At 36.9% G+C, this 13257-nt stretch overlaps 2 protein-coding genes across 2 annotated transcripts in view; both read left to right on the top strand.

Annotated features, from left to right (window-relative positions):
* The window catches only part of LOC135220089 (integumentary mucin C.1-like), a 46268-nt gene that overhangs the window by 23458 nt on the left and 9553 nt on the right, over positions 1-13257 (top strand). The gene's annotated exons all lie outside the window — the stretch shown is intronic.
* On the top strand, positions 9143-10268 carry LOC135220088 (uncharacterized; the record flags this gene model as incomplete). Its single annotated transcript, XM_064257407.1, is given in 1 exon segment — positions 9143-10268. A coding segment is annotated over 1 exon segment (1071 nt), but the record flags the coding sequence as incomplete, so codon positions are not given.

The raw sequence follows: 13257 nt of genomic DNA, 5'->3' as shown, positions 1-13257 counted from the left end.
CGGCTAGAGTATTTTCAGCAGTTTTTAGACTTATTTCGTTTCATTAGGACCTAACAAAAGTAATGGATACTCCTAGATAAATGAAGCCTTATACAGTACTTGGTGAGAACTGAGCAGAAAGTTGAAATACAGAGTTTATGTACAAAATCAATTTACAATTTGGTATGACAATAATTTTCCAATTACTCAAAATTTTAAATTAAATCTTTAACAATAACAGTTACGTTTTTAACATTAACAGTTAAATCTTCAACTATACACTCAAAGGGAACTCTATGCAATAATTCAACAATAAAAAAACACTTATACCTTAACCAAAAATTCTCCATATGTCAAGACACTGTTGCTCTTATTCTAAAACTGATTAGACCTGTAACTCAAAAATAACTGCATTTCTCAAATGATTTCTGTTAAGAGTCACAAGCAACTGAAGATGTACCCTCTTGCAATGTAACTTAAGCCAATTTCAGAATTGATTTGGGTCCTAAGGTTAGACAGAGCTCTTCTCTTAACATTTAATTTCTGATAGCTATTCTTGAGGCCAAGTCTACGTGTAACAAAATTCCCTGATTATTAGATAGTTTCCCCTAAAGTTCCTTCCACTTTGCTGTTCAACCTCTTCAACCTAACTTCTCCAATTTACAGTGTTCATGGACAATCAGTCCCTCTGTAAGAACCTTGCAGGGAAAGAGTAAAAAATTGTATTCAATTATATAGCAAATATCCCAATATCTATGAGTTTACTAAGGAAGGAATTGATCTTGTGTGTCAAATGTCCCGAATATACTCAGTTTTCTAGAGAAAAATAAATGACTAACTAGTTCTCAAGGCAGGTGATTTTAATCTTCCAAGAAAGTTAATCTATCAATGTAACATGAAGTCGAACAAACTGTTCACATAACTGAGAATGTTTGTTCATTCATATGTCTAATATAGCCTTGTCAAACTACTCCCTTTCAGAGACTACTTTCGAATGACATTCATATACCTAAGGCACCCTTGTTAACAATACCTAATCTCATTTAAGGTAACGCTTTGAATTTGAGTCTTCTTATAGGTTCATCTACCTATGATATTTTCAGAAAAACCAAACTATTCATAAGTAATGCATTCAATATGCCTGAATCATTTACCTAAAATACCATCAACAGTATTGCAAATGACTCTTAAAGTAACAGTGAAATTCAGAGCTCATTTATTTAATAATTTATCTATGATACATTTTGACAACAATGCAAGATTGCCCTCAAAGAAGACTTAATTTGGAACTTCCCCATACCAGCCTCAGTGTCTTAAAATATGCAGAGATTACAAAATAACCTTTAAGTGGTGGATGTTACATGTTAAGTAAGAAACATTATTGTCATGGCAAGCTTTGTACAAAATTGACAGCTTTGTTTATCACTTGGAAAGAATGACAATTCTTTATACTTTTTTTTTTTAGATCAAACTAATAAATTAGATTCTGAAATATCTGTCTTAACAGTGCAATCACGTCAGCGCTTCAGGAAGAGCTCTTCTGGTGTCAGTAACCAAAGCTTCAAAGTATAAGAACCAACGCTCATATAACATTACAATAATGCAAGACCTTGGAACTATGACAAATTTTCTAAAGGAAATCTGATCTAAATCACTAAAGTAACAAACTGTGGACAAAACTTTCAAAATGCATACGAGAAGCTTAATTCCAAGTCCCTACTGCTATGGAAGTTAGTTTAGCAATATCTTTAAGCTTTACTGAGAAAAATATCAGGAATAATTAGACGTGAATATCATCTATTCTATAATAGTCAATACCTCACAGGTTTGACTTCAGACAACTATTCCTAACTATATTGACCAACACGATGATATTCCATTAAGTCAGTCAAACCTGTTGTTTGCAACAGTTGAACTTTTTGCTATTGATAGTTTTTGTTGAAGGTCGGAAAATGACAGAAAATAATCATCATATCCTACCACTTGGTACATAGGCAAGTGTATGGATTGGACAATGACCCACTGGATACTGCAAATCACAACTAGACGAAGATATATTCTGTGAAACAGTGAATTACTTGACTGTAATATTGAATTAAGTTGATGGAAAGCTATTGTTTAACATATGTGACTTCTCGGTATAGGATAGTCACAAGGTAGCCCTGGCTGCCTAATAGCTGCTATTTCACTAACAAGAAATTTATGTTTAAATTATGGAGCCTGAAACATCCGTAACTACCTGATAGTTGATAGTAAACTAATGAGAACACAGGTAAAAACTATGCAACCTGAAATGAATGACTACGCTCCTTTGCAGCTGATGTTAACACTGCTGAGAAATTCAAGTGAACACTTGATATTCTAAGACATAATTATTGAACTAATATTTCAATTATATATCTAGATAAACAAAATAAAGGCTGATTATCCTAAAACCAACTGAGATTTTCTATGGTTAATTTGAAACTACTATTGATCTTATGTAAAAAAAAAAAACACGTATCCTGAAAGTTGCCAGATTGCTAATACTTCACAAGAAAATTGAATGACCTACGTATCCAGACACACTGACCTACTTTTGACTGATATCACACCGACACTAGATCCCTGATCAAGCAAAACTATGTATCCTGAAACACACAACTACTGTACTTGATAGCTAATATTAAACATATAGAAAATTTATTTTTAAAAAGCTATGTACGTATCCTAAAACTGATCGAACCTTTAGTCATCCTAACTGGTAAGAAATGGAAACAGCTTTCCTGAAATGAACTACTGAAGTACTTGACATGATCATCTTATGAATCTTGCGTAGCCAAGACTGTGCCACTAAACTATGGTTTAATTAACTGGCAAGGAAATGTTTGGTGGGACCATTTCATCTGGCCATAGGCAACTGTTGACACAGGTTAAGTACTACATTCTACTTGTTAATATAAATGTAGGCTTTCTTGAAGTCGAGTTCTCCGTTCGTAGACACTTGTGGAATTGCAAGACGATAAATGTGGTCTGATCAGCTTGTCCCATATGCACTCTGCAGACGATTTCCTGTAGAGATCTCTAGTTTTACAAAGTAATGAAAGATAATTCATTATAACCAGACTTCATGCATCCTATACCTAGGCCCCTTTCACTGAAAGGGGCACAGATGGGACAGGGTCTTTTTCAGACAGTGATGGGGGTATGTAGCACTTTATGAAACAACCCCATCGTTAAATTTAAACTGAATTAAATTTTTTCACAGCTACTGTAAAATATTAATTCAAAATTGAACTGCAATGCAAAGGTAGGAGGCTTCTTAAAGTGTAAGTTCCTATTAGCAAATTACAGTAAATGTTCATTATCTTTACCTGCATTCATTATTATTATCATCATATTATTATTATTATTCTTGGAAGAAGCCCCTCTTTCAAACATTCTGTTAAAAGAAGGGCTGTGTTTTTACTAATTAATTCTATATGATAACTTTATTATTATTCATTACTATATTATTATACTATTATTATTATTATTATTATTATTATTATTATTATTATTATTATTATTAATTGTTATTATTATTACTACTTGAGCCTGGCTATAACGTTTCTAAAACCATTTCAACATTTGCCTTAATCTGGCGAGATTTTTCAGTAATAACATTGTTCCACCTCTCTCCAGTTTGTCATAATCCCAACACTCCTCTGGCTGGCTCAGTTAACCTCAAAGTACTCTTTAAAAACAAAAAACAATCCAATTCCTATAATAAAATAACATAGAATTGACCAATAACCATTTGAGAATAGCAGAGAAAACTTAAACTAGTCAGAACCTTAAAATTCCATAGTGCCAAGATGCTTTATGCAAAAGTTGCGAATTGCTGAAATGAAAGCAATTTTTCAGTATTGATTGCATATGATGAAAAGCATTTTCCCAAAATTGTAAGGCTTGAATGTTAATGTTATATGACCCCACATACCTGGTTTTACCTCGTAAAGGTCATCACTCATGTTTTTGACCAACAGTCCTAACAATCAGATTGTCAACATTTGATCATGACGTACTATTTTAAAAGCTAGGAGGAGTTATACCAGCAATACAAATACGTCCTTTGTGTGGAAGTATTTTGTCTAGATATCTATAACACTTTGAAAAAATTCCTAATAAAATTAAAACACTTAGAAATCCGACTTAATAACTGTAAGTTTATTAATAAATTGTAAGTTCTCAAACTGATTACATTTTCATTGCAATAATTCCTTACCGTGAATTAGACCCATAAATCACGAAAGCAATACACTTAAGATTAATTCAATATTCGACTCTATTTTTCTCTTCAAGAAATCTTTTGAAAAAACCAATATTTGGCTGGAATAAAGGTGAATAAAATGACAGACTATTTTTCCTTCAGCTCCATCCAAAAGGCTTCGAGAATTCTTGCAGCAGATCAAGCGTTCATTATCATGATACACCGGCCTCCATTACTAAGAATTAGACTAATCTACAAGTAAGTAAGTATACTAGCTTTCATTATTCTTATCTATAGTTACACTTTATAGTTACACTGTTATCAGGTCAAAAAAGTGGTATATACAAATTCGTTAACAATAAGGAGTTGAGTGGCCACACGATTGTCTTAAGAAAATCAAGACTGCGAACTGTGTTGTCGTGGATGTCATCAGTTGTTCGTAATGCCCAAAGCAAAGAGAGAGATGAGAGAGAGAGAGAGAGAGAGAGCGAGAGAGAGAGAGAGAGGAGAGAGAGAGAGAGAGAAATAAATCAACGTTAGTCTGGTTTTAATTAAATCGAACTTAAACCACAGCAGAGGGATTCTCTAATCCCACTGCCATGGCTTAAGTATCTGTTAGTTAATTGTCTCGACAAATCATAGAAGAGGAGTGCCTTTTAATGAAACAGATATAGTCGACGGGCTTCAACATACGCTGACTATAGCCTACGACATTGTGTGACACGTGCAAAGCAATGATAGCACGGTTATGTTATAAGGGAGGATTAATTCAGAAAGCTTTTGGTTTGCTTGTCCATTTTATGCTGCAAATGAATAGGTAATATAAACAAACCAGAAGCATGCAATAAATACCATTCAGTATCAAACCAAAATCTGATCATGAATTGCAAAAGGTTCATAACAATATTTGTTCTGTGCAAATGCTAAATGGAATTCGACTGTTTTACCGAATCATTGTAGAATTTTTATAACAGAACTATTCATCTAGAAAAAAAAAAAGAAAAACCCTATTGAGTATGGAATTCCTGATCGTAGTTACGACTGTATAATTTAACATGACACCTCTGTGAAAAGTGAGACTAAAGTTCCAGCCAAATGATATATTAACCTTCTCCTTCTATCTCAGGGTTCGTACTTTTACATAGGAACAGTATATAACAAGGTCTACATATACCTATATAACATGGTCTATAGATACCAATATAACAAGGTCTGTAGATACCTGTAGATTCGGTATATAATATCTCCAGTAAAGTCGGTGTTTATGGCGCAAAAGTTATTTACGTTAATTTTACAAATGATCAATATTTTAGCACAGGAGTCGACCGACCTCTTGTGTCATCGACAGATTAATGGGTCTCTTTTAAATCAAAGTAAAAGCATTAAAAACTTACACAGTTCAACTGTCCACGCCAATTTGCATCCTTTGACGTCGGGGAATTCCTGGTTCTTCACCTCCGTAATAGTTTCAGTAAATCCACAAAGTCAATTTGATGTATCCACACTAACAATTTAAAAACTAACTAAAACAGATTTCTTCAAATATTTTTTTTAGGAATCAAAAGCGTCACATTGCATCGTTATAGACATAAAAACTTATCCACAACCAAACCGAAGTTGACAAATGAACCAGACGCCAAATTGAGAGATTATTCAGTTTCCTATTCCTTTATTTGCTTCTTAATCTAGATATTACTTTCATTATTCATAACAATTTCGTGATTCAGCTATAAAAAATCATTTTGCAAACAAAAATTACGTACCTAGGCTATTGTATTTAATTGACTGCATTCGCTTTACTAATTTACTCATTGACTAACAAACAATAAAAAGTACTGATAATAATAAAAGTCTTGGCCAAATGGTTCGTAAAAACGACTGTCGACAACGCTTACTCCAGAGTTTAATTAATTTCAAAATTCAAAATATGTTCGTAGTAATAGACCACGTAACAAATGGAGCTTTACTGAATAACATTCTTAATTCTCTGTTATAATATCTATCAATGGCCCTATATAAATTAAGAGATGCTATGCCTATTTTTTTTGTTATGGTTACTTAAATGACTTGACCCTGGCGAACTGTGAGCTGTACCTAATCGTCTTCATGGTAGTAGTACTGAAACGACTTGAAGGGAATCATCGTCTGTAATGAAAATTTTCTCCATTAGATACTTCTTACGGAAAACAGAAGGCTCGATACGAGTAATATTCAATGATGGATATATACGTCTCTCATTAGTAGGGAAACAGGGACTATATAAGTTTCCTTTGGAAGTTGCTATGAGGCGATGGGTAATCTCTCTGTGTGGTTTGTTATCATTAAAGAACTGAGCCGTTCTTAAGAATGACCTCAATACTGCTCTTAAATGTTACTTGTTCCCGTCCTGTGGTATTTAATACAATTTGAATTGACTGCATGGTCAGGATTCTGGACAAACTGACAAATTCCTTCATAGTTTCTCAAATCATTCTTAACCTCCCATGTGTCGAGATGTAACAGGGTTTATGTCACCTAAATTTCACAGAACAGGACTGACCAAGAAATGTAAACACGAGGCCACAAACAGTTTAATTACTTCAGAAAATGGAAGGTATTTCTCTCTTCCAATCCTCACCAGTTTCTCCAAAATCTCATAGCCTACTATACCAACGAGTTGTTCCAGTCAAAACTCATTCCCGGCCTATTCCAAAGGATTTCTCAATGTACTGCCTACACCAACTTCAATCAAGTTGACCCTGGGCAGAGATCAGTACTTTTGAAGAACTTTCCATATAGAAAATGATTATTCGTGACGTCACGTGCGAATCAGTGCGAAAGTGATATTGTTATCAGTACTTCGAAGGAGGCGGCGATGGCCTTGGAATTAGGCCTATGTCGATTTACTAAAGGTTTATTCTCCTACCAAACTAACAACCAGGTTATGAACACAAATAGCCTTCTACTTGGCCAGACATAAGGCTTATTTTCTGAATAATAATAATAATAATAATAATAATAATAATAATAATAATAATAATAATAATAATAAATATAAGGTAATGTTGAAAGATATTGCTGCATCAGCTGCATTCATCGTTGGATCGGTAGTATAGCGAGAGTGAGAGACCGCAGCCCCACCCCATGAGAAGATCAAGCTGTTTTACAAAGCCAGAATGCACGCACTTCACCGTGAGGACGAAGATGCATTGAGAAAAATCATCAGAGAAAATGTGACCCCCACCGAAGTCGACAAAGAACTCGAACTCGTGATTTATTACCAAAATCGACGTACCCGCGACCTTATCATGAAGAACAACCCGACCCCCCCAGCAAGAGACCTCTTGAAACAGTCGAATGTAGTCTACCAATTCTCATGTCCCCCGTCCGGGATGTCCGGCTCTTACGTTGGTATGACTTCTATGAAACTGTCCAAGAGGATTTCTTGCCACGCACAAGAAGGGGCAATTAAAAACCATACCATGACAGCACACCAGGAAGCCATCTCCCGCGACGGTATTATCAAGAATATTAAGATAATAGGGGAGGGCTCCTGACCAACGGCGTTTGCGACTGCTCGAGGCACTCCTCATACAACAAGAGAAGCCCTCATTGAATACGACGCAGGAAGTGCTCTTCCTCCCCACCAACCTAAGGAGACCTATGTGCATAAATAATAGCACAAATAATACCAGACCGAACGACACTCCCGATCAAAGAATACCAGATGAGACAAGCAGCCCATCAGCCAATGACAACGCGAGCCGTCGTGACACAGCGCCCAGGGAAGTCTTGCCCCAGCCTCGACGATCAGCTAGGCTGCAACAGCGCAACCTTCAACGACGAGAAGCGTCTTGAAGAAAACTTCTTTCAACCAATAGCTGGAGCGCATTGCGCCACCAGCCAATGAAAACGCATCTCGTGGCTGACCCCCTGCTGACCTGCCGCTATATATTGAGTAGATCTTGACAACACCTACAGTGGGAGCTCCTGAGAAGCAGCCGAGCCAGCGCCAGATATCAAACCAACCATTAAACCTTTATCCTATATCCTTGTCCTATAGGCACAGCAATCAATCCTCTTCCTCTGCTTGCCTAATTGCTGTTGTATCTGAAATTTCGATCTCTGGGAGAATCTGCCAGCAGTGGGATGGTCTAGTATATGCTGGGATCCAGCATATAACTGAGGCACACTTGCTGGGGGGATAACCCCGTACAGCCTCCTATAGGTCGGAAGCTAAGATTTTTTTTTTCAAAAAAAAAAAAAAAAAAACAGGCATCCTTTCCCTTTTCTGAACACTTTTCTTCTTCAACTCTTCTCTGTCCTGTACAATACAATAACAAAAACAAGCATAAAATAGACCATTGGTCTAAATCTACTGTGTTTAACATAAGCAAAATTCAAATGACGTTAACACCCTGCAGGCAGTAGTTTGATCCCTGTTGTAATCATCATTCAGCATCCGCCTCATTACCATAATAAAGACAGTCAGTAATACATCAAATCATGCATCTCATCGTCACCCAATAACCTTCGTAAATAGCGGAAATGCCGTCAGTAAAGATTAAGGATGTGGGGGGGGGGAGGAGGAGATCTCTTTTACAGAGCGAAAGCACCAAATCTACAAGCTTTCAGGGGAACTAAATATCGACATTTTTCGGGTTAACCAGGGAAATAACAAACTATTATACATTGTTATCAGGAACGAAGATTTAGACAAAGTGCTTGGGGATAACATAGTTGGAAAGTTCAGGGGAATTGGTTTAGAAATAATAACACCACCACACATAAACTCACTGCGATCAGTAATTCTGAAGTATGTTGATAAACAAATTGAAGACTTTTCTGATGAGGATAGAATTAATAGCTTACCTGAATAGACAACCATGGGCTAGAGTAAAGGAAATACTGATCATCCGGACATCAAAAAACAAAAAAAACGACAAACCAGACCTCAAACCAGACTTCGAAAATTAGAACAGTGAAAGTAACTTTTGAATCCCGAGAAATGGCGCAGAGAGCCCTAAGAGATGGGGTGAGAATCTGCAACCAGTACATTCCCCCCCATCAAGTCCAAGAGGAAATCCACGTGCCAATGCCGCACTGCGGCAACTGCCTGTCATACGATCACCATCACAAACAATGTCCCACACAACACCAGATAATATGCATTAATTGTAGTGAGGTAGGCCACACTGCCAACAAATGCAAGAATCAACCAAAGTGCAAGCATTGCAATGGGGACCACCCAGCATTTGACAGAACATGCCCAGTGAGAAGGGAATTAAGGAAGAGGAAGGGAGAACTGTTGAGGGAGAAGGAAAATGAGAAAGCTAAGAAAAGGAATCCAGAGTATAACTCTTATAGCGAAGCCCTAAAAAAATCGCTACCAACAAACAACAACAATCAAAATCCAATTGTCAATAATAACCCCACAATACAAATTCAAAATCAGGCCATTAACTTGCAGCTTTATCACATTTATAACGGGCATATCTTTGCAGCATTGCAAGATATGGCCCACCCAGGGACGTATCAGAAAGCAATAGATGAGTACTATACTATTAACAATTTACCAAAAGTAAAAATACCACAGATGGCTTCAGGAGCCGACATAATAAGTAAACTAGCAATAATCACACAAACGTCAGCACAAGCGCCGCCACCAAATAATCAAGAAACACCACAGCAAACAAACACGGAAGCAACAAATGTGGCTATGGAAGAGTCAATCACGGTACCGAAGAGGGTAGCAGAGGGAAGGGAGAGCGATGAGGGGGAGGGAGGAAAAACGCCAAAAAAAGCGAAGAAGCACTCGGCAACAAAGCCTAAACTATCTAACTTGGGCAGGCCTATGGAGGAAGTGGAAGCAGACATCGAAGAAATTGAGAACGGAATGGTGAGCATTATATTCCCAAAGAAACTGAACAAAGAAATGCTAACAAACGGATATAAAATTCAATTGATAGACAAGTTTATACAAGGCGAAGTCAACGGAGGATCAACAATGGAAGAAGAAACACTAAAATCTATACTGCACGCTCTGATAGCTGAGGAGAGAGTTCCTCTTTCTTCCATATCATTCGTTGCAACGGATCTCCAGCCACTCTTGGATCAGTATCAGAGGGAGAAGAGGAGAGAGGATGTTTTGGAATTATTAAATAAAATTAGAAATAAATAAATAAAAACGCATTCAGAATTCATCATATCTCACCCTCTCTTTCTCTCTCTCTCTCTCTCTCTCGCGACAGCGTGGGGGTGAGGGGGGAATGGGGGTCATACGCACATTTAGTTTGTAAGGAAAGGATCTAGGGCGACAAAAATACCAGTACTTCACAAAAAAAAAAAAAAAAAAAAAAGCCGCAAAAATATTCACAAAATTTTTGTCAAATCATCCACTGCTTCTCTCTCTCTCTCTCAGGCAGAAGCGTGGGAAAGAAGGGAGCGGGAGGGTCCCGCATGAACACGGAGATACTCCCAGACCCCCTCTACCACGAGGGTCTGGGGACCGTGGAGGGGAGGGAGTGACAGTTCAGTGACCGCTGTCTCGTCTCGTCTCGTCTTTGTAATATTACGCGCGTGCATGTTATTTTTTAGGATGAATGGAAATGAATGAAAGGAGCCTCTGAATGTATGTGTGAGCGTATGAAACATCCCTAGACGCCTGCAATAACCTTAGTAGATAGTATTAACACAAAAAAAAAAAAAAAAAAATTTTGAAAAAAAAAAAAAAAAATCCCACTTACTAACATTAATCTTAAGTAATGTTTAATGAATAAGAAAACACAGTGCATTTACACAAGGAAGTAAAGCACTTTAATAGGATAAGTGATTAGGATTAAGAAAATTGCACAAGTAGAGTAGACTCTCACTGCACTAACTAACAAATGATAAGCATTGGATTTAATTAAACTTGATCATCGGGAAGAGAGCCCGATAATACTAACAACTACTAACACAATGCACTTATGAAACTATGCACACAGAACGTGGTCTGAGTCCCCCCTCTCGCTCTCCCTCCAGGGAGGGAGGGAGGGAGGACGATCCAATTGGAGCCTAGATTCATAAATCATGAAGAAAAAGTCCACCAGCAGCGGCAAGCACAGTAGTACAATTAAAACACAGTAAAATAATTAAGATACTACAGAACTCGAACCACAATACAATGATACGACAATCACACATGATCAATGAAGACAAGCTTGGTTTGTCCAGCTCTTTTATCCTTATCCGTCATACTTTCCTTTAGCCCCACTTAAATTCCTTCATAACCTAATCTTCCTTCCGAGGGATCCAACCTCCCCTATCCTATCCCCTCCATACTGATACGATACTGAACACCTACAGTCTACTCCGATCCACTGCCGTGATCATGCTCGGATGATACCGAGAGAAAACGTTGGACCTAGCTAGATCGACTTGTATTTTTTATTGTTCATATACTGTGACAAATAAATAAATTTTAAGCAATATCCCCGAAATTGACTCCTCCTGATGAGTAATATCGGCGCAATACTCGCCAGTTGTAGTAGCAGAGAGAAAGCTATTGTTAGAAAAATAGAGAAGACTACTTATAAGTTGAATGCAGCTGATGCAGCAATATCTTTCAATAAAACTTGTTTGAAAAGAGGGTCTCCTTCCAAAATAAAATAATAATAATAATAACAATAATAATAAAATAATAATAATAATAATAATAATCAATAATAATAATAATAATAATAATAATACTGAGATGCTGTCATAACGACGACATACTGGTAACCTCTGGTCTCTATATATCTTTGGTCTATCAAGCAACGAGTGGCAGAGTGGACGCCTTAACAAGGAACAACATAATTACCGTTAGAAACCAGTTGACATCCTGCCTAGTTCCCTTTGCATAAACAGGTATTGTGGACAAATGAGAAGCCAAGGATGAATAACTACATAAAATATAATTAGTACGACAAACCTAGTACTTTTCAATTCAGAATGAAATCAGGGTTTAACAAGAAGGTCCCTGACCCTGTCATTGTATATTTAAGATTCTGGTAAAAAAAATCAGACCATTCCTGTGTAAATCTGTTGACTTATTCCTACTTACATATTCATGCATTGGCATATTAAGTATGCATAAGGCCTACAGTAACCGTAGTTTTTACTTAGGGAAAAATGGTTTTTTGACCGAATGCAAATTTTTTTTGCAAACTCGTCTCAACCTTGAGCGACGAAAGGATATTTTTTACCTCTAACTAAACGAACTAGCGTGCTGTTTCACCAACGAAGATTAAATTACGCTATATTTTATCGTAAATTATTTTTCTGCACTTTCTAACACGCTCCTCATTATTTATTCTCTACGTTTTCATTCTCATAAATAAATCATCAATATCCTCTCCTAAAATTCCTGTATCTTTAACTCGACGCGAAACACCTTTTTCAGACCTTTTTAAGGCTCCTCCATGGGGCTGTCCTAACCACAACACACCCTCCCCCCCAACCCCCACCCCACGAGAACAACAGCAACAACTGCAACAGCAACAACAGTTTGTAGGCTTACTCCCGAGGAGTAGGCGAACATGATAAACTTACCGGGTTCAGTTGTCGACTCCTGTCATGAATGTTGAATAGCATTTAACCTCGACGTCAGCTGACGTAATTAGGCCTCCTCCTCCTCGTTTTGGTACAAACTGAAGTCGTTTCAGTACATCCATAAAGCCGACTTGATACAAAAGCAGTTCGTCTCCATAAAAGCAATTTAAACGCTAAAACTGATTTCTTCAAACAATTACGAGTTTCATAATAGGAAATGTCATCTTTGCGTCATATTGATAGGCACTTGTTTTGAAATTCTCTTAATTACTCATTCACATATTTGAAAGAATCGACATTTCGTCATAATTCCTATAAAACAAAAACTACATTAGATTACCGCGTTGAATCTCAAAAGGGTGTCATCGATTTACTTAAAAATTTCTCGATTTACTAATTGATTTACTTACTGATTATCGATAATAATTGACTACAAAACAAGATACTATATCAACTCTCTTTAGCTTTGCAAATGGTTCCTGAAGGTGGACTGA

This window comes from Macrobrachium nipponense, chromosome 1, assembly GCF_015104395.2.
Source record: "Macrobrachium nipponense isolate FS-2020 chromosome 1, ASM1510439v2, whole genome shotgun sequence".
Classification (NCBI taxonomy): domain Eukaryota; kingdom Metazoa; phylum Arthropoda; class Malacostraca; order Decapoda; family Palaemonidae; genus Macrobrachium; species Macrobrachium nipponense.
This window is presented reverse-complemented; position numbering and strand designations above follow the sequence as displayed.